Source organism: Thalassophryne amazonica, chromosome 9, assembly GCF_902500255.1.
Source record: "Thalassophryne amazonica chromosome 9, fThaAma1.1, whole genome shotgun sequence".
In the NCBI taxonomy this organism is placed as follows: domain Eukaryota; kingdom Metazoa; phylum Chordata; class Actinopteri; order Batrachoidiformes; family Batrachoididae; genus Thalassophryne; species Thalassophryne amazonica.
Window position 1 is genome coordinate 114,623,623 of NC_047111.1, and position 26,464 is coordinate 114,650,086.

Consider the following 26,464-nt stretch of genomic DNA (forward strand, 5'->3'; position numbering starts at 1 on the left):
TGCTTTGTTTCAAGTGTGTTTGGCGCTCAGCAGGCTGTTACTCCACAACCTACAACAACATTTTGTTTATTGCCTGTCATATGCTTAAGCCACTTATCACCGGCTTAGTATAGAATCCAAGTACTCTGTGTGAAAAATATGAAAACTGCATGAAAGCTTTATGCTACAGCAGATGTTGTCAAATATGTGTTGTAATGGACCAACATCACTACAGCACAGAAATGTTTAGTGTCACATCCTACTGTGTTAAGGCACCTTGACACTTGCACAAATTTGAAGGTGCCTTTATGTACAGCATACATGATAAATGGACTTCATTTATGTAGCACTTTGATGATCAAAGCAGTTTACTGTGATGCCTCACATTCACCTATTCACACCGATGTCAAGGTGCTGCAGTGCAAGGCACTCAACTTGAGGTTTAAGGACCTTGCCTAACGGCCCTTCATAATTTTTGGGAATGACGGAATTTGAACTGTCACAGGTCCACCACTTTAACCACTTGACAGTTCAGCCAGTGGATGGAAATGGCCTTTAATATTTGAAGGAAAAAGTGAGCTAAAGGACAAAAACGCCATGAACGGCTTTTTCCCCCTCAGGATTGACTTCCTCATGCGCAGTGGTGGTGGGATTGGCACGCCAGTCACCAAAAAATTTTTTACAGAACTTACCACCAGAAACGAACATATCTTGTTTTCGCAGTACATGGGAGTAACTATACCACTGCATTCCACTGGAAGGAAGAACAAGTTATGAAAGGGATGATTTGAATATTCATCCCTGGAAAAGAAGAAACCACTTGAGAGTGAAAAGGATCAACAGAATTAGGATTGAACATATCTGTTGTGTGGGCCGCCAGAAGAGGAGGTACTGCTGGCCCACCACCAGAGGGCGCCCTGCCTGAAGTGCGGGCTTCAGGCACGAGAGGGCGCTGCCGCCTCAGGAACAAGCTGTGGTGACAGCTGTCACCCATCATCCGTGACAGCTGTCACTAATCATCCAATCCACATCTGGAATAAAAGCAGGAAGACACCTCCACCACACTGCCGAGATATCATCTTCTACCAGAGGTAATATCCTCAGCCTTTTTGTGGTATTTTGTAAATCAGTTTATTGTGAGTGTTTGCAGGAGTACCGGTCCTTTTTGTGGAGGCTGTGCAAGACGGCACTCTTTTTCCTCTGAGGGATCGCTGCAACGTATTGAGTGAGAGGTGGAGGTGGAATTCCCACCAGGATTGTTACTGGGTGTTCACACACCCACCCTTGACTGTCTTTGCTTTCTGCCAGCAGTACCAGATCCGACACGCCGTGACGGTGGCCACCTGGGGACTTCGGGACTTGGGTTCGGGTTCGGTGGCAGTGGAAATCGTGTGGTTCCGGTTCGTTTCCAGACGGGCGTCTCCTATCGTCGAGCCTGCCCACACGACACCTTATTGATTGACTTTTGCACATTCTGTAATCTGCTGTGTTTGGTTGTGTCATTCACAACAGTAAAGTGTTATAATTTGACTCCTTCCATTGTCCGTTCATTTACGCCCCCTGTTGTGGGTCCGTGTCACTACACTTTCCCAACAATATCAGAAGGACAGCACAGGTAGGATGGTTTGGAGACAAAGTCAGAGAGGTTAAATTGAGATGATTTGGACATGTGCCGAGGAGGGACCCAGGTATAGCAAGAAAGGAGCCACCAGGCAGGAGGAGAAACGGGAGGCCAAAGGGGAGGTTTATGGATGTGGTGAGGCTGGACATGTAGGTGGTTGGTGTAACAGAGGACAGGGGCAGATGGAAACTGATGATCTGCTGTGGCAACCCCGAATGGGAGCAGCCGAAAGAAGAAGAAGAATTTTTAGTTGTGGAGCAGATATGTGGATGAAACGTGAAAAGCATGAAATTTGGCAGTGTTTGAGCATACCCTAAAGATAATTTTTGGCTATAGGAGTATCGTCACACCCTCACGAGCGCCACTAGCTTAGCTTATGGCAAGCTAAAAGTGGACGCTCTCGTTTTGGCTGGACTTCTATCCATTTCTGGGTATTCTGTGTCGGTCAAATGAGAGCGGCAGTCTGAGCGGGGGGGCATCGCAGAGGCAGCCATTTTCCAAGATGGCTGCTATGCATTGTTGTTTAATTAGCAGCTCAGGCTCTAGATCACGATGGGTCTTGATCCCTCTTCTGAATCCTACATTTTTGAGGATGAGGAATGCAGTGGTACTATTTATATCCCCAAAACAATGAGTCAGAGAGGGATATTATGGTTTTTCGTGGACCGCTACCATGTCTGCCACTGCAGAGTTTTCACATTAGCGTGTTAACTCCAAGAGCTTTCATCCAATTCTTTTCAAATTATCTGGAAACATTCATGGCCCCCTGACGATAAAGTCTATTGATTTTGGTGACCCTAGGACCTTCCCTCTAGCACCACCATAAGGGCAAATGCTTGAATTAGGATTATTGTATCTTTAAAAGTTTTCATCTAAATCAATGAAATCTAATGGGTTTTTTGTTTGTTTTTAATGACAACAAAAAGACATCACACAGTTACAGTGAATACTGAAATGCAACACTAACTCTGAAAACACAACTGCAGTGGCATAGTGACAATAAAAAAGAGGCCACAGTTATAGTTAAATGCAACGTTAGTTCTGAAAACACAAGCCACCACAGTGGCAAAACGCAGGGTACTTAAGCTCTGCCTTGAAACATTTGCGCTTTCCACTGCTGCATCACATTCTTGCATCCACAGCAGAGGAGATCACAACAGGCCCTGGTAGCTTCTGGTGATAGAAGAAGTTCAGCTATGGCCTTGTACCCTGCCTATCTCCATCTCATCTCAGTATCGCATCTCTATCTTCCTGACACAGAACACATTTATTCCAGTCTGTGGTCAGGCACTGTGTATCTGACATTCCAGGCTCAGTGGGGTCCACTAACTGGAATAGTTTGACCATTATCTCACAATTCACTATGCTACTTAAAGAACAGTATGTACTAGCTCGAGCACCACCAATCCAGTATCAGCTGAAACCACCAGGAAGGTATCTCAGCTGCCAGCACAGTCACATGGAAGAGTACATTTAAGGTACGCTAACACTTGCACAACTTTGATCCGCGCATTTGCACGCACTCTGCCATGCATGAGAGTAAACTCAAACTCATTGTAAGCCATTGTAAACTGTGCGCAGCTTCGTGCAAGTGCGCAAAGAAAATTTTGAAATCTCCGTCACGCATTAATAAGGTGAACATTGCACAAACAAAAAACTCTGCATGTGAGCGCAAGTCATTGCTTCAGCGCACACAGCGCAGCTCATCTGAACATTTATAACGAGATGTTAAATCTACAATCCCAATTCCAATGAAGTTGGGACGTTGTGTAAAATGTAAATAAAACAGAATACAATGATTTGCAAATCCTCTTCAACCTATATTCAATTGAATACACCAGAAAGACAAGATATTTAATGTTCAAACTGATAAACTTTATTGTTTTTTGTGCAAATATTTGCTCATTTTGAAATGGATGCCTGCAACACGTTTCAAAAAGCTGGGACAGTGGTATGTTTCCCACTGTGTTACATCATCTTTCCTTCTAACAACACTCAATAAGCGTTTGGGAACTGAGGACACTAATTGTTGAAGCTTTGTAGGTGGAATTCTTTCCCATTCTTGCTTGATGTATGACTTCAGTTGTTCAACAGTCCGGAGTCTCCGTTGTCGTATTTTGCGCTTCATAATGCGCCACACATTTTCAATGGGTGACAGGTCTGGACTGTCTAGTACCTGCACTGTTTTACTACGAAGCCACGCTGTTGTAACACGTGCAGAATGTGGCTCGGCATTGTCTTGCTGAAATAAGCAGGGACGTCCCTGAAAAAGACGTTGCTTGGATGGCAGCATGTGTTGCTCCAAAACCTGGATGTACCGTTCAGCATTAATGGTACCATCACAGATGTGTAAGTTGTCCATGCCATGGGCACTAACACACCGCCATACCATCACAGATGCTGGCTTTTGAACTTTGTGCTGGTAACAATCTGGATGGTCTTTTTCCTCTTTTGTCCAGAGGACACGACGTCCATGATTTCCAAAAACAGTTTGAAATGTGGACTCATCAGACCACAGCACACTTTCCCACTTTGCGTCTGTCCATTTCAAATGAGCTCGGACCCAGAGAAGGTGGCGGCGTTTCTGGGTGTTGTTGATTTATGGCTTTCACTTTGCATGGTAGAATTTTAACTTGCACTTGTAGATGTAGCGATTAGCTGTGTTAACTGACAATGGTTTTCTGAAGTGTTCTTGAGCCCATGTGGTAAGATCCTTTACACAATGATGTCGGTTTTTAATGCAGTGGTGATCCTCACCCCATCTTTGGTTGTGAACAGCTGAGCCTTTTGGGGATGCTCCTTTTATACCCAATCATGACACTCACCTGTTTCCAGTTAGGTGTTCTTTAAGCATTCATCAACTTTCCCAATCTTTTGTTGCCCCGTCCCAACTTTTTTGAAATGTGTTGCAGGCATCCATTTCAAAATGAGCAAATATTTGCACAAAAACAATAAAGTTTATCAGTTTGAACATTAAATATCTTGTCTTTGTGGTGTATTCAATTGAATATAGGTTGCAGAGGATTTGAAAATCATTGTATTCTGTTTTTATTTACATTTCGCACAACATCCCAACTTCATTGGAATTGGGGCTGTATCATAAACTTAATTTTACAGCTGCTCATGAGAAGGAAAGAACATGCAAGTGCTTTACCAAGCCATTACAATATAAAAATTACAAATACCTTTTAGACGGTTCCAATACATTCTCCACCTTAGAGAATGGACGAGAGTGAGAGAGAGGAAAAAAAGGTCCAGCTACAACAGTCCTCTGCGATTCCGGAAGCAATTAGAGGTGTTTTCAACAGCCAGCTCTGACAGAAAATGATTAATCCGCCACAAAATAATTATTTTACATAAGCAGCGTCCAGTGTACAAAAGTGCAGCGTCCAGCAGAACAAAGCCCGGCATCCAGCTGGGAACGCAGCAGCTGGGATCGTCATGATCGTCAAAGCCGTGCAGGTGCCACAGCACCTTTAGCTGTAACAGGCCAGTCAAGGTCAGCTGAAGGCATACAAATGTATATACAGATTAGTCCCAAAAATTGAGATCAGCATTGGACCCAAACCAACTAAATACCGATGTTTTGACCAATGAAATGACATTTTCAAATCAGTTTGAAATTTGCTACGTATGTACTTAACAGCCCCTTCATAAATGCTTGCTACTCAGCTAGATTGCTGATGTTAGCCAAATGTGTTAGCTAGCTAGCTAGCTTAAGAATGAGGATTAATAAACATAGTGCTCGTATAAATGCATTTAATTAACTAGAAGCACTCAGACAGTGCAAACCTCCGCCAAGGCCATAGGGTCACTGACCCTAAAGAGATTCCCTCCTTGGCACAGTGATCTATTCAACAATTCAGTGTTACAACCAAAACTGTGATACATACACTTTTCTTTCCTGTATATTTGACATCCTTGACCATGAAAACATACCACTAGAACTTGGAATCACTTTTATGTCTTTATTAGTTGAAAAGTTATTGTATAAAAACGATTTTTCAGTAATGGCGGTTTTCTTCTGGATCTAGCTCCATAACATTTGAAGCTACATCAAATCTGATGACACCAGTACAGATTCAGCTACAATTTGGTGTTAATTGTGCATCTTTAGCTTCATTTGTCACCTCACACTGACACATTTTCTATTTTCCCTATATTTTTGCATATTCTGGATCACAAGATCCGGAATCCAGATCCGATCATCACCAAACTTTGTTGTTTGATATAACATTTTACTATGTTACACCCTAATTTTTTTCAAGCTTTTCTGCCTTGTTTTTGTGGAGTTAGAAACTAGAATGTCAAAATTCCCCCTATCCCGCAATGATGAAGAATCCTTTAAAAAAATTCCTGGATCCAGATCGTGATCCGGATCACCACTAAAATTTAATCACTTGTTCCGCTTGTCATTTCCAACCACTCCACAAAATGTCATCAAAATCCGTTCAAAACGTTTTGAGTGATCCTGCAGACAGACAGACAAAAAATTTTATTTTTGTCTCTTTCTCTAAAATTGTATATAATAATCATTAGATTATTAATATATAAACAAAAATAAATTTAAGAAATATTACAATTTGAAAACAAATGCACCCGAACGTGATGACAGCTGCAACTGCTTAATGCTAACTTTTAACATTGAAAATGCTATAGACATGCTAACGCGTTAGCATCGGGATCCAGATCGTGATCCGGATCACCACTAAAATTTAATCACTTGTTCCTCTTGTCATTTCCAACCACTCCACAAAATTAAATCAAAATCCGTTCAAAACTTTTTGAGTTATCCTGCTGACAAACAGACAGACAAACAAACAAACGCGACCAAAAACATAACCTCCTTGGCGGAGGTAAAAACTTTCACATGTTCATTGTTGAGTATTGAGAAAACCTGCTCATACATTTCTTGTAGCAATCAAATCTGTGCAAACAAGTCTTGCTGTAGAGAATAGTGGATGACCAAAAGCTGTTCCAGGTCAGCGTATTTTTCGAGCTTCCTCTACTGGATAATTCTTTAAACAGCAATTAATGAAACATTGAAAAGTAGGGTAACTGTGTTGCACTCTCATTAGTCACAGTTAGAAAACATATAATATTACCAATATTACATATTTTAATGGTTTTACAATTATTTAATGACCTGAATGCTAACCATATGTTGTTACATAGGTGTTGGCATGCTGTAAATAGTACTGCTGCATTCCTCATCCTTGAATATGTAGGATTAGCAACCGAAATCAAGAGTCTTGATGGTCTAGAGCCTGAGCAACTGATAAAACAACCTGTGGCAGCCATCTTGGAAAATGGCCACCTCTGCAATGCCCCTATAGCCAAAAATGATCTGGTTGGTATGCTCTAACTGTGTACCAAATTTCATGCTTTTATCGTCAAAGTCACAATTCACCTCAAATATTGCGCATATCTGCTCCACTATAATAAATAATTATATTTGACAGAACCGCTTGGCTTCTTTGGGAGATGAATGGATTATTCATCATGCTGCACCAGCACATGCTTCCAGATCTGACCTGACTACACCTCAAATAAATGTCAGGATCCTTTTCTGTTTTATGATACAGGCAGTGTTATCGTTTTAATTTGTTTAATCTGTACTATGTCAAGGATAATGGTGATTTAGAGTGCTTGAAATTTGTTTTACATGGGTTTAGATCAGATATACTTTTTGTCTGATGTTGAATGACTTCAAAGCAACAGTAAAATATCCAAAATTATGTTTAATTTGGTACAGTGGAAATGATCTGGTTTTAACCTCTCCAGGCCTGATGCACTTCCGTGTGCTTGTTTAAATGGCACCTTGGATCTTTATAAGCTGGGTTTTAAACTCTTCTACACCAAGAAGAAACTGCCATGTAATTTCCTCAAAATATGGTTTAAACCAAATATGAGTTGAAGTGGTTTTCACTGGTGGTCAAAAACTAAATGAATAGTTCTTATCAAAACAGGTCTTTTTTTTTATTAATTATTATTTTTAACTAATTCCTAGAACCTTACAGACTAAGTTGGCTAATTGTAGAAATCATTAACAGAGTAATGAAAAACTAAAAATATGAATTAGTTGCATTGGCTGTGTATGATCTTTAGCTATGTTATCTCTTTCTTTGGTCTCTTAGGGAGAAGATGGAGGAGCAGGCCCGTCTGATGGTAAGGGGGCTCTTTGATTTGTAACGCACCGTGGCTGCTGTTATGCAGTCACATGCGTAATCATACTGCCAACATCAGAGGATCTGAACTGTGAAACAAAGGCAAACTTGTCTTATGTTACACATTTATCAAACCAGTCATCATCCACAAAATATGGAGCTTTCCCAAGTATTTGTAATGCCAGACTTGTATCAGATTTGTCATGTGGCAATTAAAATGACAAGAAACCCCGCTAATATCCTCAGAGTGCAAAGCTAGACATTTGCCTCACTCAAAGTCGATTTGTGTAAATGACAATACATATTTGGTGTGTTTTGTGTGCAGATGCTCAGCGGGCAGCTGCTCACAATCGCATGGCTTCCACGAGCCTGATCCATGAGACGGACCTGGTGGTGTCAATCAACGACCTCGACAACCTCTTCAACTCTGATGAGGATGATCTAACTGTTAGTAGGGTATTGATTTTTATTGAAATGAGTATGACAACTTGAACAGTGTGTGTTTCCATCGGTATTTATGTACCCGAGCAGTATCTGATCGTCATCATAGTTGAACTACTTTCACTCTCTGTTAAAAAATGTGTTCGTCATCATTCTGACTTGTCAGTTCCACAGAGTGAAACTTGACGTAACTCAAATGGCTGTACTTTTCTTTTCATCTCCCACAGCCTGGTTCCAGGCGACCAGTGAATGGAACAGATGAAAAATTTGGCACCAAGGAAGCAAAAGCATCCACATTGGACCCTGTGTCCTGCATTAGTATGTATCTCCATATCTGTCTGTTCTGATGTCTTTTTTCCCCCTTTTTTCAGTTCAGATTCAATATTCTCCCTGTTCAAATGGTCTGTGTCAGCTTGCACTTAAAAGGATGGATTTCTCTCAAGTGTCCCAAATCAGATTTGTCGTGCCTGGGAGCCTCTTGTGAATTAAGAAGTGTACATTGAGAATTTACCAAACGCCACTTGAGGTTTAAATGTGGTATTCCCTCTGCCCATAATCTGAGCAAAGAACACCAGCCAATCAGTTAATTCACTGGAGTAAATTAAGACTTCTCATACATCATTAGTGCTAATGCTTGGAGTTACCACCTTGTGGTAGAGAATGGGTAGTGAATGTACCTGCAGTAGTATGTCCGTGTTCATGTTTCTACCTAGATTAACAGTTTTGTGATGATGGCTGTCCTGTTTTTTCCTTTTTACATTTTGTGTTCTGATGACAGAGCCAAACTGGATTTAGTTTGGATAAAATGGTTAATTTCTAAATTGGATTTGGGCGCTATTTAATCTGGATTGTGCGCCCAGGTACTACTGAAGAAGCAGAACTTTAAAGAAATTAACACATATTTTAGGCTAAAGCAAATTGGTATGTGAACAATCATTGTGCTTTCATGTATGAACAGCTAAGACTAAAACTAAATTATGATGAATAATGTTTGTTGACCTTCCGAACTGCATCTACGGTTACAGTTTTGTATGTGTGGATTGATACTTTCATAGTCTGGCTATCGCTGCATTGTAAATTCTTTCAGCTTCTCCCATTCTCACTTGAGGTCACCACAGCTGATCCAAGATGGATCTGCATATTGATTTGGGGCAAGTTTTCCGCCAGATGCCTTGTTTTGATGCAACTCCATAGAACATGGATGGATGGTGGCATGGATGGTGTTGAACCAGGAACCTTCTGCTCTGGAAACAAGCACACTAACCACTTGGCCACCACATAGATTCTCTTTATTACTTAACTGCTCACTTGCACGCTTTTTACCCCAAGGTGCTTCACATGAGCATGTCACAGTGCTTATTGTGCATACCGAAAACAATGTAGCATTGGTATATTGAAAATCAAATGTCAGCGCTGATGCACAGTGTAAATATTAGTCATTTTTGCATTTGCTAGAACAAAACTGCCTGCTACAATTCTTATTTTGGTTAATTCGGTCTCATATTATCTCATTGCATATTGTCAATCAAAGAAGAATACAGGACCACTGTAATAATAGTTTTTCTCTTGAAGTCCTGGAGTAGATGCTGATTAAAATTCACGTCTTTAATATTAACAGGTTGAGGATTGTGACCTGTGTGAAGAAAGCTTTTACTGTTTTTTGTTGTGTTTTGCAGTTTCGCTGATAACACTTTTGCTTTTCTCACCCTCCAGGTTCTGCGGATTTGCACCAGATGTTTCCAACACCTCCCTCCCTGGAGCAGCACATTATGGGCTATTCACCCATGAACATGTGCAGCAAGGACTGCAGCAGCATGGACCTTGCTCCTGGCATGACCACATTGGATGGCATCTCATCCCTTGGAAGCCATTTCAAGATAGAGGTGGAGGAGAGCTTCTGCAGCCCAAAGCCATCTGAGATCAAGGTGGGTTGGGATCCCAAAGAAAAATGTGCCTTCTTAGTTACATCTGACTTCACCAATAAATCTAATTTACCGCCAAAACCAACAATGTTATAAGTGAATTATTGCTGTTCGTTATATCTCTGCCACCTCATTTTATGACCACAGACTGTCCTTCAAATAATTTTTAGGTTATCTAAATTTTTACCTCTTCCAACACATTGAAAACTCCACCACACCATGGAATCACCATGGGTCCTGGATGGTAACCAGTCCATCCACACCTTTTAAATGTAACCAGCTTTCTGCTGCAACCTTTGTCCTCAGCACTGAGGCATCTGTGTGCTGGATCATGCCTTGAAAAATCCGCCACGTGACGATGTTGTAGCTGATGTTATCTTCCGATGCAAGTGGTACTCCTCATGTTAGTCTTCCTATGTAACTGTTCATTTGACAGAAACTTATGTCAGTGGCACCTCAGGATCCAGAGCTCAGAAAAAACAATGGAACATTCAGTTTACTGTTAACCACGTACTGCTATCATGTGAATGAAGTATCACAAGTACTTTTTTCATCATCTGTGTCATATTTTCAGAAAATACATCTACAGTAAAACTCACTTAAACCGTCATCATATCAACTGGAATTAACACTCACCGGACAAAAGCAAAGTCCCAATGCATGTGTATGGTTTTCCACGTAATATACACTGTATATAACGGGTTTTGTATAACAGATTTTCGCTCACCTCGGACAAATGGTCCTGCCCCATCGTAATGTATTCCATTAAGAAACCCCTCACACGTACCGGACAGATGAGTCTGGACATGCCCAGTAACAGAAGTATGAAATGAAATTCAGCACTGACGCTCGCCGATTTAAGGAAAGTGGGACCAGTAATTCCGTGATTAAAAGACCGGCTGTTTATTTTTTTCAAACCGTGCTCAGACCCAGTGCCTAAACAAGGCATGGCATAATTCAAGGCTGGTGATTATTAACAAAGTGCTGCTCTCTCCCGTCTTCTTCCGTCTTGCTCTCCCATCATATTTTAATAGTTTTTGCAGTGCGCATACCAATTGCATTTCAGTCATGGATCAAGTGCGTTTGACAGAAAAGCCCGCAAATATGACCAACTTCACAACACAAAGTCAGAAAAAGGTGCTCAAATGATTTACAATTTATGGAGGAAATTGTACGTACTGTATCGTTTTGTTGGAGGTCGATGATTATATTAAGAAGTGGAGCTCGTTGAGGGAGAAATTAATCCAGAAAACACCACTGTTCCTGCGGGATAAAGATGCAATGAAGAACTTTAAAATGATAACGTGCACGTGGAGGTCATTGCATGGCCACGGAGTTACAGAGTTGCAGAAGCATAAATCAGGTTTTAGGATTTTAAGGTACCGCTCCGTAGCTGACTTAGAAAAAAGAGTGACTCGACCAAATGTAATCTTTTTAATGCACATAATGCCTGCCACTTATTAAGGGCCCTGTCCCACTGGCGTTTAGGAGGATTTGCATATGGATTGCACACAAAATTGGCTCATATTCGCTTAACATCCGCAATATGCGTGAAAAATGCTTGTATGAGTCGGCTGACACCCGCACACGTCCGCAATTATCTGCAGAGGCACGTTTTTCCGTTACCAGGATTTTTGAGCTGCACAAAATTTTGGCTGCGGACGACATCCACCTTACATACTCCATACATACACAATACATACATATACATACTCAATCTGTGCGCTGTATATTCTCCGTCATCTGCTGATATCTGCAACTGACAGTGATTTGCGGCTTGGCAGTGGACTGGGACAGTGTGTAAAATGGAATATTTTGCGGCGCCATCATGTCCACATCACGGACTAAAATAAGTTGTAGCGACTGCATACAGATTAGCCACGAATAAAGCATTTTTATTACGTCTGCTTTGCAGCTGATTTGCGGCGGATGCAAATCAGATGCGCTGTGTTCACAGCTGGACGCCATTCTTTGTTACCGGCTGCCACACGCTCTGCGCTGGATGCTGCTTATATAGAATACCGTATTTTCCGGACTATAAGTCGCACCGGAGTATAAGTCGCACCAGCCACTTTATCCATTATAAAGAAAAATAAACCATAAATAAGTTGCACCGGAGTATAAGTCGCACCAGCCACTTTATCATTATAAAGAAAAATAAACCATAAATTAGTTGCACTGGACTATAAGTCCCATGGACATACAGGTATGTTAAATTAACATGAAAAGTTCAGATGATAATATTGTGACGGCTACCGTTTTCAGATGCATATTTCACCAGTCGTAACTTACAATCTGCAGAGTATGATTTTCTTTTTGGTGCCATTTTTTCAGGCCTTCTCCGTTGTCTTGTTAAGTTATCAGTAACATTGAAATTTTTATTTTTCTATGGTAGTCAGAAGTCGCAGGAACAGTCACACAAGCCTTGAGTGCCCTCTCGTGAGCTGCATTTTACCTACAGATATGTTTGTATTTTGCGGACCACATTGCGAGCCGAACCATGCAGCACCTACCTGCGCAGCTCATGACCACCCAGCGGTGTCGATCCAGCTCCTTCCAAGTGCAGACGCTAATCCTCCGCCGTCGCTCAGTGCTCCCATGCAGCTCTCAGCGTCAACTCTGCTCACACTGATATCCAAGGGTTGAAGCTGTTTTGTTAGCCGTCCCAGAATAAACACCATGTTCGTCTGCTTCAAACGCTATTCACAATCTTCGACGCCAGCTCCTTCCAAGTGCACACACTAATCCTCCGCCGTCGCTCACCCGGTGCTCCCACGCAGCTCTCAGCATCAACTTAAACACTCTGCTCACACTGATATCCAAGGGTTGAAGCTGTTTTGTTCGCCATGCCGGAATAACAGCAAGCACCATATTCGTCAGCTTCACACGCTGTGGGTGAGGTGAGGAATACGCGTCCAACGTTCTGTTCTCTGATTGGTTATCGCGACCAGCGTGACTTATAGGACGGCCGCCATACTACAGTGTCCATGATGCATTGCATTTCCTTTTCTGGTGGCCATTTTAAAACATAGATCGACTCTGTCACGTAAAATTGTTTTGTTACAGTAAATTAATTGAGATCCTACCGGTATATTTTTCATTTATAAGTCGCACCGGAGTATAGGTCGCACCCCCGGCCAAAACATGTAAAAAAGTGCGACTTATAGTCCAGAAAATACGGTAATTATTTTGTGGCGGATTAATCATTTTATTCTGCAAATTGGCTGTTGAAAGGGCTCTAATCACCCCCTTGAATCAACAAGCTGCAGAAAGTATTATGAGCCGTGTAAGAAGGTAATTATTTGACTTGTTTACATTGTCAAGGCTTGATAAAACAGTTGCGTGTTTTTTCCTTCTTGTCTGCAGCTGTTACAGTATTTATTCCTATGCTTATAACATTTAACTTAATAATCGTTCAGATGAGCTATGCTCTGATGTGATCCGCTGACATCACCACTCGCCCTGTTCACTGCTTCTTTACTCCAATCAACTTGTCCAAGTCCAGGAAATGCTCCAGAGGCTGTATTGCTGGTGTGAATAGTGATGCCGACGGCCCGAGTGCGCTTCTTTTATGACTGCAATGCAGATGCCGTGCACGCGCAACACGTGCACGATGCATTCATAATACACCCGTAATAATACCGTGATAATTGCAATGTGTCGGATCCCTTTCCTCACTACATGCGTTATACAACCATGATTGTTCATCATATAGTTGCTATATATTATTAATATATCTGTAATTCATACTGGGACATTTGTCATTTTTAGGGAGGGGCCCAGTTTTCTCTGGGCCCCTCCCCAATCAGACCGGGAGTGACATGTTTAGCTGTTGGGAAAGTGTAGGAGCACGGACCCACAACAGGGGGCGCAAATGAACGGACAATGGAGTAAGTCAAAATAACAACGCTTTACTGTTGTGAATGTGCACAACGAATACAACCAATTACAGAAATGGACAACAGTCAATACACAAAAGTGTCGTGTGGGCAAGCTCGAAGATAGGAGACGCCTCTCCAAGGTAAGACTGGAACCACACGGCTTCCTCCGCCACAGGACCCCGGGAATACTGGAGCCGCCAAGTCCCGAACTCCCAGGTGGCCACTGCCTCCGCGTGTCGGACCTGGTACTGCTGGCGAGGGAAAAAGAACAGTTAGATGGGGGCGCGTTTGCACCCAGAACTCCGAACGGCAGGAAAGGTACCTCCACCTCTCGTTGGAACAGTAATCCAATAAACTAGCTCAGTCAAAAATATGTACTCTGTATGCTTCGATATGTTACCTCTCCGGTAGAAACGATATCTCGGCGATGAGGTGGAGATGCCGTCCTGCTGATATACCCCAGTGATAATTGCCGTCAGCTGTCTCAGGTGATGGGTGACAGCTGTTACCGAGGCTGCTCCTGTGGGGCGGCGGCGCCCTCTGGTGCCTGGAGCCCGCACTCCAGGCAGGGCGCCCTCTGGTGGTGGTGGGCCAGCAGTACCTCCTCTTCAGCGGCCCACACAACAGGACCCCCCCCTCAACGGGCGCCTCCTGGCGCCCGACCGGGCTTGTCCGGGTGGCGACGGTAGAAGTCGGCCAGGAGGGCCGGGTCCAGGATGAAGCTCTTCTTCACCCAGGAGCGTTCTTCGGGACCATACCCCTCCCAGTCCACCAGATATTGAAAGCCCCGGCCCATCCGACGGGCGTCCAACAACCGGCGCACTGTCCAAGCCGGCTCGCCATCCATGATCCGGGCAGGAGGTGGTGCCGGACCGGGTGTACAGAGGGGCGAGGTGTGATGGGGCTTAAGCTTCGACACATGAAATACAGGATGGATCCGCAGTGAGGCTGGAAGCTGAAGCCTCACTGAGGCGGGATTGATGACCTTGAGGATTTTAAACGGTCCTATGTACCTGTCCTGTAGTTTAGGGGAGGCCACTTGTAGTGGGATGTCCTTTGTGGACAACCACACTTCCTGCCCGGGGCGATACGTAGGGGCCGGGGTCCGCCGCCGGTCTGCATGGGTCTTCGCCCTCATCCGGGCCTTCAACAAAGCAGAACGGGCGGCACGCCACACCCGACGGCACTTCCGCAGGTGGGCCTGGACCGAGGGCACACCGACCTCTCCCTCAACCACCGGGAACAACGGGGGCTGATACCCCAAACACACCTCAAAGGGGGAGAGGCCGGTGGCTGATGACACTTGACTGTTGTGGGCGTACTCGATCCAGGCCAGATGAGTACTCCAAGCCGCCGGGTGCGCGGCTGTCACACAACGCAGTGTTTGCTCCATTTCTTGATTGGCCCGCTCTGCTTGCCCGTTGGTCTGGGGGTGATACCCGGACGAGAGACTGACCGTGGCCCCCAGTTCCCGGCAAAAGCTCCTCCAGACATGCGAGGAGAACTGGGGACCGCGATCGGAGACGATGTCTGATGGTATCCCATGCAGGCGGACGACGTGATGGACCAGGAGGTCCGCTGTCTCCTGGGCTGTTGGGAGCTTCGGGAGGGCCACGAAGTGGGCCGCCTTGGAGAATCGGTCCACTATCGTGAGGATCACGGTGTTTCCCTGGGACGGCGGGAGGCCCGTGACAAAATCCAGGCCGATGTGGGACCAGGGGCGATGAGGCACGGGCAGCGGCTGTAGCAGTCCCGGAGCCTTGCGATGGTCGGCCTTGCCCCTGGCACAGGTGGTACAGGCCTGGATATAGTCCCAGACGTCGGCCTCCAGGGACGCCCACCAGAAGCGCTGCCGGACAACTGCCACGGTTCTTCGCACCCCTGGATGACAGGAGAGCTTAGAGCCGTGACAGAAGTCCAGGACTGCAGCCCTTGCCTCTGGTGGGACGTAAAGTCTGTTCTTTGGTCCAGTCCCGGGGTCCGGGCTTCGTGCCAGGGCCTCCCGGACGGTTCTCTCTACGTCCCAGGTGAGGGTGGCCACGATAGTGGACTCCGGGATGATGGGTTCCGGTGGATCCGACAACTCCGCTTTGACCTCGTCTTCGTGTACCCGGGACAAGGCATCCGACTTCTGGTTCTTGGTCCCGGGCCGGTAGGTGATGCGGAAGTCAAAACGGCCGAAGAACAGTGACCAGCGGGCTTGCCTGGGATTCAGCCGCTTGGCGGTCCTGATATATTCCAGGTTCCGGTGGTCAGTGAAAACCGTGAATGGCACGGACGTTCCCTCCAACAGGTGTCTCCACTCTTCAAGAGCCTCTTTCACCGCAAGGAGTTCTCGGTTGCCGACGTCATAGTTCCGTTCAGCCGGGGTCAACCTGCGGGAAAAATAGGCACACGGATGAAGGACCTTATCGGTCTTCCCACTCTGGGACAGTACAGCTCCTATCCCTGAGTCCGAGGCGTCCACTTCAACCACTAACTGGCGACTAGGATCGGGCTGCACCAGAACGGGTGCAGACGAGAAGCGCCGTTTCAACTCCTTGAACGCGGCCTCGCAACGATCCGACCAGGTGAAGGGGACTTTTGGTGAGGTCAGGGCTGTCAGGGGGCTAACAACCTGGCTGTAGCCCTTAATGAACCTCCTGTAGAAATTCGCAAAGCCGAGGAACTGTTGCAGCTTCCTACGGCTTGTGGGTTGGGGCCAGTCTCTCACCGCTGCAACCTTGGCCGGATCAGGAGCGATGGAGTTGGGGGAGATGATGAACCCCAGGAAGGACAAAGAGGTGCGGTGAAACTCACACTTCTCGCCCTTAACAAACAGCCGGTTCTCTAATAACCGCTGCAGGACCTGACGTACATGTCGGACATGGGTCTCAGGATCCGGAGAAAAGATGAGTATGTCGTCTAAATATACAAAGACGAATCGGTGCAGGAAGTCCCGCAAGACATCATTAACCAATGCTTGGAACGTCGCGGGAGCATTTGTAAGACCGAACGGCATGACCAGGTACTCAAAATGACCTAACGGGGTGTTAAATGCCGTCTTCCACTCGTCTCCCTTCCGGATCCGAACCAGGTGATACGCATTCCTAAGATCAAGCTTGGTGAATATCTTGGCTCCATGCAGGGGCATGAACACCGAATCCAACAAGGGTAAGGGGTATCGGTTACGAACCGTGATTTCGTTCAGCCCCCTGTAATCAATGCATGGACGTAATCCGCCATCCTTTTTCCCCACAAAAAAGAAACCCGCACCCATCGGGGAGGTGGAATTCCGGATCAACCCGGCAGCCAAAGAGTCCCGGATGTAGGTCTCCATTGATTCGCGTTCAGGTCGTGAGAGGTTGTACAGCCTGCTGGACGGGAACTCAACGCCTGGAACCAAATCAATGGCACAATCATACGGGCGGTGCGGGGGAAGGGTGAGTGCCAGATCCTTGCTGAACACCTCCGCAAGGTCATGGTACTGCACCGGCACCGTCCCTAGATTGGGCGGGGCTCTGACCTCCTCCCTGGCCTGGGAACCGGGAGGAACCGAGGAACCTAAACATACCCGATGGCAGGTCTCGCTCCACTGGACCACTACCCCGGACGGCCAATCGATCCGGGGATTGTGTTTCAACATCCAGGGAAAACCTAAAATCACACGGGAGGTGGCCGGAGTTACAAAAAACTCGATCTCCTCCCGGTGATTCCCCGACACCACCAGAGTTACTGGTGGTGTCTTGTGAGTGATTGGAGGGAGTAGGGAGCCATCTAGTGCCCGTACCTGCACAGGCGAGGTAAGCGCCACCAGAGGGAACCCTATCTCCCTGGCCCATTTGCTATCAAGCAAATTCCCTTCTGAGCCCGTGTCCACCAGTGCTGGGGCCTTCAGGGTTAAATTCTCATAAAGGATTGTAACTGGGAGTCGTGTGGCGATGTGGGTGTGTCCCACGTGAACGTCTCGGCCCCCCCCTAGCCCAGTTTCTAGGGGCGGGCGTTGGTGTTTAACTGCTCGGGGCAGTCTCTTACCTGATGCTCAATCGAGCCACAAACAAAACACGCTCCGCGGGCCAGCCTCCTTTGTGTGGCCGGTGCCCTAAATGTTGCCCTACTCGTGTCCATAGCTTCGTCAGCAGGGGGAGCTGTGATCGCACGGAGCGCAGGGGCCGTGGAGCGTGGGGAGGGCGGAACGCGGTTGGAACCGGAAGGGAGAGGGACGACGCGTGCCTGGCCACGCCCTTCGTCTCGTTCCCGACGGCGCTCATTTAACCGATTGTCTAATCGTATGACAAGATCGATAAGCCCATCCAAATCCCGCGGTTCGTCCTTAGCCACCAGGTGCTCCTTGAGGACCAATGACAGTCCGTTTACGAAGGCGGCGCGGAGGGCAGTGCTATTCCAGCCGGACCTCGCAGCCGCGATGCGGAAGTCGACTGCATAGGCAGCTGCGCTCCGGCGCCCCTGTCTCATTGACAGCAGCACGGCTGAAGCGGTCTCTCCTCTATTAGGGTGATCGAACACTGTTCTGAGCTCCCTCACAAACCCATCATATGTCAGAAGGAGCCGTGAACTTTGCTCCCAGAGCGCTGTAGCCCAAGCGCGTGCCTCACCACGAAGCAGATTTATCACATAAGCTACTTTGCTAGCGTCAGTCGCGTACATGACGGGACGCTGTGCGAAGACGAGCGAACACTGCATAAGGAAATCCGCGCACGTCTCCACACAGCCTCCGTACGGCTCCGGGGGGCTTATGTATGCTTCAGGGGATGGTGGGGGGGGGTCGTTGGACAACCAGTGGAACGTCGCTGTCACGCACAGGGTCTACGGGAGGGAGAGCCTCAGCGGCGCCCGGAGGGCGCGCTTCCACCTGCGCGGCGAGAGCCTCCACCCTGCGGTTCAGGAGGGCGTTCTGCTCGGCCATCAAGTCTAACCGAGTCGTGAAAGCGGTGAGGATCCGCTGCAACTCACCGATTACCCCTCCTGCGGACGCCTGTGCGCCTTGTTCTTCCATTGGCCGTTCAACAGCCGGTTGACGCCCCTCGGGATCCATGACGCTGGCCGAGATATCCTGTTGGGAAAGTGTAGGAGCACGGACCCACAACAGGGGGCGCAAATGAACGGACAATGGAGTAAGTCAAAATAACAACGCTTTACTGTTGTGAATGTGCACAACGAATACAACCAATTACAGAAATGGACAACAGTCAATACACAAAAGTGTCGTGTGGGCAGGCTCGAAGATAGGAGACGCCTCTCCAAGGTAAGACCGGAACCACACGGCTTCCTCCGCCACAGGACCCCGGGAATACTGGAGCCGCCAAGTCCCGAACTCCCAGGTGGCCACTGCCTCCGCGTTTCGGACCTGGTACTGCTGGCGAGGGAAAAAGAACAGTTAGATGGGGGCGCGTTTGCACCCAGAACTCCGAACGGCAGGAAAGGTACCTCCACCTCTCGTTGGAACAGTAATCCAATAAACTAGCTCAGTCAAAAATATGTACTCTGTATGCTTCGATATGTTACCTCTCCGGTAGAAACGATATCTCGGCGATGAGGTGGAGATGCCGTCCTGCTGATATACCCCAGTGATAATTGCCGTCAGCTGTCTCAGGTGATGGGTGACAGCTGTTACCGAGGCTGCTCCTGTGGGGCGGCGGCGCCCTCTGGTGCCTGGAGCCCGCACTCCAGGCAGGGCGCCCTCTGGTGGTGGTGGGCCAGCAGTACCTCCTCTTCAGCGGCCCACACAACATTTAGCCGCATGTTCTCCTTGAATTGCTGGCTGTCTGAGTGGTGTCCAAAAAATGAGGTGGGCTTCATAGATAATTGGCAAAGCTTCTGGGGAAAACCTGGTCTTGTTAGGAGAGACGGCATCCATCCCACTTTGGATGGAGCAGCTCTCATTTCTAGAAATCTGGCCAATTTTCTTAAATCCTCCAAACCGTGACTATCCAGGGTTGGGACCAGGAAGCAGAGTTGTAGTCTTACACACCTCTCTGCAGCTTCTCGCCCCCTGCCATCCCCTCATTACCCCATCCCCGTAGAGACGGTGCCTGCTCCCAGACCACCAGTAACCAGCAAAAATCTATTTAAGCATAAAAATTCAAAAAGAAAAAATAATATAGCACCTTCAACTGCACCACAGACTAAAACAGTTAAATGTGGTCTATTAAACATTAGGTCTCTCTCTTCTAAGTCCCTGTTGGTAAATGATATAATAATTGATCAACATATTGATTTATTCTGCCTTACAGAAACCTGGTTACAGCAGGATGAATATGTTAGTTTAAATGAGTCAACACCCCCGAGTCACACTAACTGTCAGAATGCTCGTAGCACGGGCCGGGGCGGAGGATTATCAGCAATCTTCCATTCCAGCTTATTAATTAATCAAAAACCCAGACAGAGCTTTAATTCATTTGAAAGCTTGACTCTTAGTCTTGTCCATCCAAATTGGAAGTCCCAAAAACCAGTTTTATTTGTTATTATCTATCGTCCACCTGGTCGTTACTGTGAGTTTCTCTGTGAATTTTCAGAACTTTTGTCTGACTTAGTGCTTAGCTCAGATAAGATAATTATAGTGGGCGATTTTAACATCCACACAGATGCTGAGAATGACAGCCTCAACACTGCATTTAATCTATTATTAGACTCTATTGGCTTTGCTCAAAAAGTAAATGAGTCCACCCACCACTTTAATCATATCTTAGATCTTGTTCTGACTTATGGTATGGAAATAGAAGACTTAACAGTATTCCCTGAAAACTCCCTTCTGTCTGATCATTTCTTAATAACATTTACATTTACTCTGATGGAATACCCAGCAGTGGGGAATAAGTTTCATTACACTAGAAGTCTTTCAGAAAGCGCTGTAACTAGGTTTAAGGATATGATTCCTTCTTTATGTTCTCTAATGCCATATACCAACACAGTGCAGAGTAGCTACCTAAACTCTGTAAGTGAGATAGAGTATCTCGTCAGTAGTTTTACATCCTCATTGAAGACAACTTTGGATGCTGTAGCTCCTCTAAAAAGGAGAGCTTTAAATCAGAAGTGCCTGACTCCGTGGTATAACTCACAAACTTGTAGCTTAAAGCAGATAACCCGTAAGTTGGAGAGGAAATGGCGTCTCACTAATTTAGAAGATCTTCACTTAGCCTGGAAAAAGAGTCTGTTGCTCTATAAAAAAGCCCTCCGTAAAGCTAGGACATCTTTCTACTCATCACTAATTGAAGAAAATAAGAACAACCCCAGGTTTCTTTTCAGCACTGTAGCCAGGCTGACAAAGAGTCAGAGCTCTATTGAGCTGAGTATTCCATTAACTTTAACTAGTAATGACTTCATGACTTTCTTTGCTAACACAATTTTAACTATTAGAGAAAAAATTACTCATAACCATCCCAAAGACGTATCGTTATCTTTGGCTGCTTTCAGTGATGCCGGTATTTGGTTAGACTCTTTCTCTCCGATTGTTCTGTCTGAGTTATTTTCATTAGTTACTTCATCCAAACCATCAACATGTCTATTAGACCCCATTCCTACCAGGCTGCTCAAGGAAGCCCTACCATTATTTAATGCTTCGATCTTAAATATGATCAATCTATCTTTGTTAGTTGGCTGTGTCCCACAGGCTTTTAAGGTGGCAGTAATTAAACCATTACTTAAAAAGCCATCACTTGACCCAGCTATCTTAGCTAATTATAGGCCAATCTCCAACCTTCCTTTTCTCTCAAAAATTCTTGAAAGGGTAGTTGTAAAACAGCTAACTGATCATCTGCAGAGGAATGGTCTATTTGAAGAGTTTCAGTCAGGTTTTAGAATTCATAGTACAGAAACAGCATTAGTGAAGGTTACAAATGATCTTCTTATGGCCTCGGACAGTGGACTCATCTCTGTGCTTGTTCTGTTAGACCTCAGTGCTGCTTTTGATACTGTTGACCATAAAATTTTATTACAGAGATTAGAGCATGCCATAGGTATTAAAGGCACTGCGCTGCGGTGGTTTGAATCATATTTGTCTAATAGATTACAATTTGTTCATGTAAATGGGGAATCTTCTTCACAGACTAAAGTTAATTATGGAGTTCCACAAGGTTCTGTGCTAGGACCAATTTTATTCACTTTATACATGCTTCCCTTAGGCAGTATTATTAGACGGTATTGCTTAAATTTTCATTGTTACGCAGATGATACCCAGCTTTATCTATCCATGAAGCCAGAGGACACACACCAATTAGCTAAACTGCAGGATTGTCTTACAGACATAAAGACATGGATGACCTCTAATTTCCTGCTTTTAAACTCAGATAAAACTGAAGTTATTGTACTTGGCCCCACAAATCTTAGAAACATGGTGTCTAACCAGATCCTTACTCTGGATAGCATTTCCCTGACCTCTAGTAATACTGTGAGAAATCTTGGAGTCATTTTTGATCAGGATATGTCATTCAAAGCGCATATTAAACAAATATGTAGGACTGCTTTTTTGCATTTACGCAATATCTCTAAAATCAGAAAGGTCTTGTCTCAGAGTGATGCTGAAAAACTAATTCATGCATTTATTTCCTCTAGGCTGGACTATTGTAATTCATTATTATCAGGTTGTCCTAAAAGTTCCCTAAAAAGCCTTCAGTTAATTCAAAATGCTGCAGCTAGAGTACTGACGGGGACTAGAAGGAGAGAGCATATCTCACCCATATTGGCCTCTCTTCATTGGCTTCCTGTTAATTCTAGAATAGAATTTAAAATTCTTCTTCTTACTTATAAGGTTTTGAATAATCAGGTCCCATCTTATCTTAGGGACCTCGTAGTACCATATCACCCCAATAGAGCGCTTTGCTCTCAGACTGCAGGCTTACTTGTAGTTCCTAGGGTTTGTAAGAGTAGAATGGGAGGCAGAGCCTTCAGCTTTCAGGCTCCTCTCCTGTGGAACCAGCTCCCAATTCAGATCAGGGAGACAGACACCCTCTCTACTTTTAAGATTAGGCTTAAAACTTTCCTTTTTGCTAAAGCTTATAGTTAGGGCTGGATCAGGTGACCCTGAACCATCCCTTAGTTATGCTGCTATAGACTTAGACTGCTGGGGGGTTCCCATGATGCACTGAGTGTTCCTTTCTCTTTTTGCTCTGTATGCACCACTCTGCATTTAATCATTAGTGATCGATCTCTGCTCCCTCCACAGCATGTCTTTTTCCTGGTTCTCTCCCTCAGCCCCAACCAGTCCCAGCAGAAGACTGCCCCTCCCTGAGCCTGGTTCTGCTGGAGGTTTCTTCCTGTTAAAAGGGAGTTTTTCCTTCCCAGTGTAGCCAAGTGCTTGCTCACAGGGGGTCGTTTTGACCGTTGGGGTTTTACATAATTATTGTATGGCCTTGCCTTACAATATAAAGCGCCTTGGGGCAACTGTTTGTTGTGATTTGGCGCTATATAAAAAATTGATTGATTGATTTTTAGCCATTTTTGTTGCGGATGACAACGAATGCCCGTAATTTGTGTACTCAATTCATGCGCAATTAATCCTTTCCCCCGTGGGACAGGGCCCTAAGGCAGACGTTAATTTTTTTTCCAGATTCACATTTGACCTTTGTCATTAAATTAGGCAGGTCCAGATTCAGAGTCAAGCTTTGAATCAAGAAAATATATAAGCCTCGTTGGAGCTGGAGATTCCCCGTAGATCGTTCGATGCCTCCTCACTGTAACTAACGGGTTTTGTCCATTTTATACATATAACAGATTTCGATTATAACAGACAAAATATGCTGGTCCACCTGAATCCATTAAATGCAAGTTTTACTGTACTTAGCAGAGCAGGGCAGAAGTGGAGCCGGAAGATAGGATGTTCCATGTAACGCCTTCTGCTGTTCATATTTTTAACCTGTGTTTGAACCCACTGCAGAGATCTTTAAAGAGCCAAATTTCAGAATGGTGTTGCCATTTGTGGAGTTACTATCCTGAAGATTTTCTTTTGATGTGGACGGTGTAGACAACAGATTTTCTGTGTATACAAATTTCACACAGTTAATTCTGCTACTTTCTCTGGTTTTCTGTCTTGTAGGACTATTCCTTTGTGTACAAGCCAGACCTGTGCCAGGCGTTTGTTGGCTGCTCAATGTTTGCTCCTCTAAAGACATTACCAAGCCAATCTCTTCCACCTGTCAAGTTACCAGAGGATTGCATCTACCGACCAAGCTGGACTATGGGCAGAGAGATCCTCAGTCATGTGCCTGTCATGACCTTCCTCAACAAGGACAGGTATGCTGCTGTGGTGCTCATCATTATCACTTTTAAGGCACATGTCCTTGTTCAGACAGATGAGACAGCCCTATATTCAAAGAACAAATTCTTGGGAGTTGCTGTTTTAATACACTGGGTTTATTTAGTATGAAGGTAGCAGAGTAGGCAGGACCTTTTGAAGTGATCCTCTTAGATTCGTCATTAATGAAGTAGCTCCTGTGATCACAGTGGTGTCAAAATAAAGCCTCACCTACACTCTTCTAAATGGCTTAGTTAATTTCTTTCTAGGAGCAATGTGCTTGAATTTTCTTTTCCACCCTGAAGCTTGAGGAACCACTGCAGATTTTTCTGCCTGCTTCAAAGATTCCTGATAATTTATTGTGATGATCTAGACGTGAGCCTGCAGCAGCTGAATTTTAATTAGGGCTGGGTGAAGACATACTAAGGCTGTGTTAGCCTGTTTGAGATTTATGTGCAAGAATGGAAATCCTCGCACTCTGGTCTCTGTCTGTCCACACGTCCTTTTCTCCATCCCCATGCCCCGGCATTGCAGGCTGCTCAATTTCCCATGCATGGCTGCCTCAGGCGGAGCAGGGATACGAGTGTAAAATGCCTTCATGGTAGAAAATGAGGATTATCACTGGAGTAGTGAGATGGGCCCCGCAGCGGCTCTATGTTACCTCACTCCTCATCGCAGCCTGGAGTCAGTCCACTGTTCCTGTTGATTACGACAAATGCACATCTGTTTTTTTACCAAACACAGCGAAATTTCTTAGCAATAAATCCCAAAATAAAACCTTACTTTATATTTTCTTCTCATTGTGGTATTAGATGAAGTAAGTGCACACTACATACTACAAACAGTATGAACATTGTAAGTTTGTAAGTTGGACTGCGGGTAATTTTTTTGGGGGGTGGGGGGGGTATGTTTTTATATGGAGAATGTTTTTGTTGGAACATTCTTTTTAACTGAAAACCTTTTCACTTGTGTTTTAGCCTCATTTCCTTATAAATGTAGATCCACATAAAGTGGAATTGTTTGATGCTTTTACAGTGAAAATTACAACTGTGTGTTTGTATTTTTATGTGGACAAAAGTGATATTCCCCACTGTGTGATCAATAAAGTTTATCTTATTTCATCTTAATTCTTAAAATTGTTTGGGGTTGGAGGAATGAGGCAGAGTAGTACTTCTCAAAGCACTGCAGGGTTGTATCTTACAGCTACAATCACATCCATAAGTAGTTTGAAAGTGATGCCATTTTTGTGTTTTTGTCTCTTGACATGCCACAGTGGAGTTTAAATTGGGGTGGGGTGGGGGTAAATCCTTATGGACTTGACTGTCATTGAAATGCTGTGTAATAAGTTAGTCTAATTAAAATTATAGCTTTGGCAATCAGAACTATCACATTTTGGAATAACATTTTCAGTTCTAAATTGATTACCTCAGCCCAAGCTTCTCTGTGTATGCCGATGTTCCAAAAGAAAGCAAACATCTATTCCTCTGTACCTAGAGGAAAGGTAAAGGTAAAAGTTTTACAGTTGAAGAGTTAAAGAGTTACAGTTGGGTTCAAAATAATAGCAGTGTGTTTTTAAAAAGTGAGTAAAGCTCAAAATTCCTATAAAAGCTTTTATTTCCATACACAAAAATCAAAACATGAAGAAAAATTTATCAAATTTGTTAGTAATTTACAGAAAGTGAACAAAAGAGAATATTAGGCTGTTTTAAAAAGTACGAGTCTGCATTTTTCTTTACAAACTCATTTACTGTATAAGCTGAAAAATGCTTGTAGATTTAACTTTCCTGTGAATTACGGAACTAATATTTAGTCGTATACCCACGGTTTCTGAGAACTGCTTCACATCTGCATTTAGTTTTGCCTCAGAAACAGCATTTTTGATGTCACCCAACAAAGTTTTCTATTGGATTAATCTTACAAGATTGGGCTGGCCACTCCATAACGTTAATCTTGTTGGTCTGGAACCAAGATGCTGCTCACTTGCTGGTGTGTTTGGGATTGTTGTGTTGTTGAAACACCCAATTCAAGAGCATTTCCTCTTCTGCATGAGGCAGCATGACCTCTTCAAGTATTTTGATGTATTCAAACTGATCCATGATACCTGGTATGCTCCAAATAGGTCCGATACCATAGTATGAACATTGAGAAACATCCCCATATCGTGACACTTGCTCTACCATGCTTCAGTGTCTTCACAGTGTACTGTGGCTTGAATTAAGTTTTTG

General features: G+C 44.8%; 1 protein-coding gene across 1 annotated transcript in view; it reads left to right on the top strand.

Moving 5' to 3' along the window:
- med13a (mediator complex subunit 13a) overlaps positions 1–26,464 on the top strand; it is a 289,879-nt gene that overhangs the window by 208,166 nt on the left and 55,249 nt on the right. Inside the window, exons 11-15 of the mRNA XM_034179011.1 lie at positions 7,738–7,768; positions 8,093–8,214; positions 8,436–8,526; positions 9,922–10,133; positions 24,042–24,238. Coding sequence (XP_034034902.1) covers positions 7,738–7,768; positions 8,093–8,214; positions 8,436–8,526; positions 9,922–10,133; positions 24,042–24,238 — 653 coding nt within the window. The remainder of the gene's footprint in view (positions 1–7,737; positions 7,769–8,092; positions 8,215–8,435; positions 8,527–9,921; positions 10,134–24,041; positions 24,239–26,464) is intronic.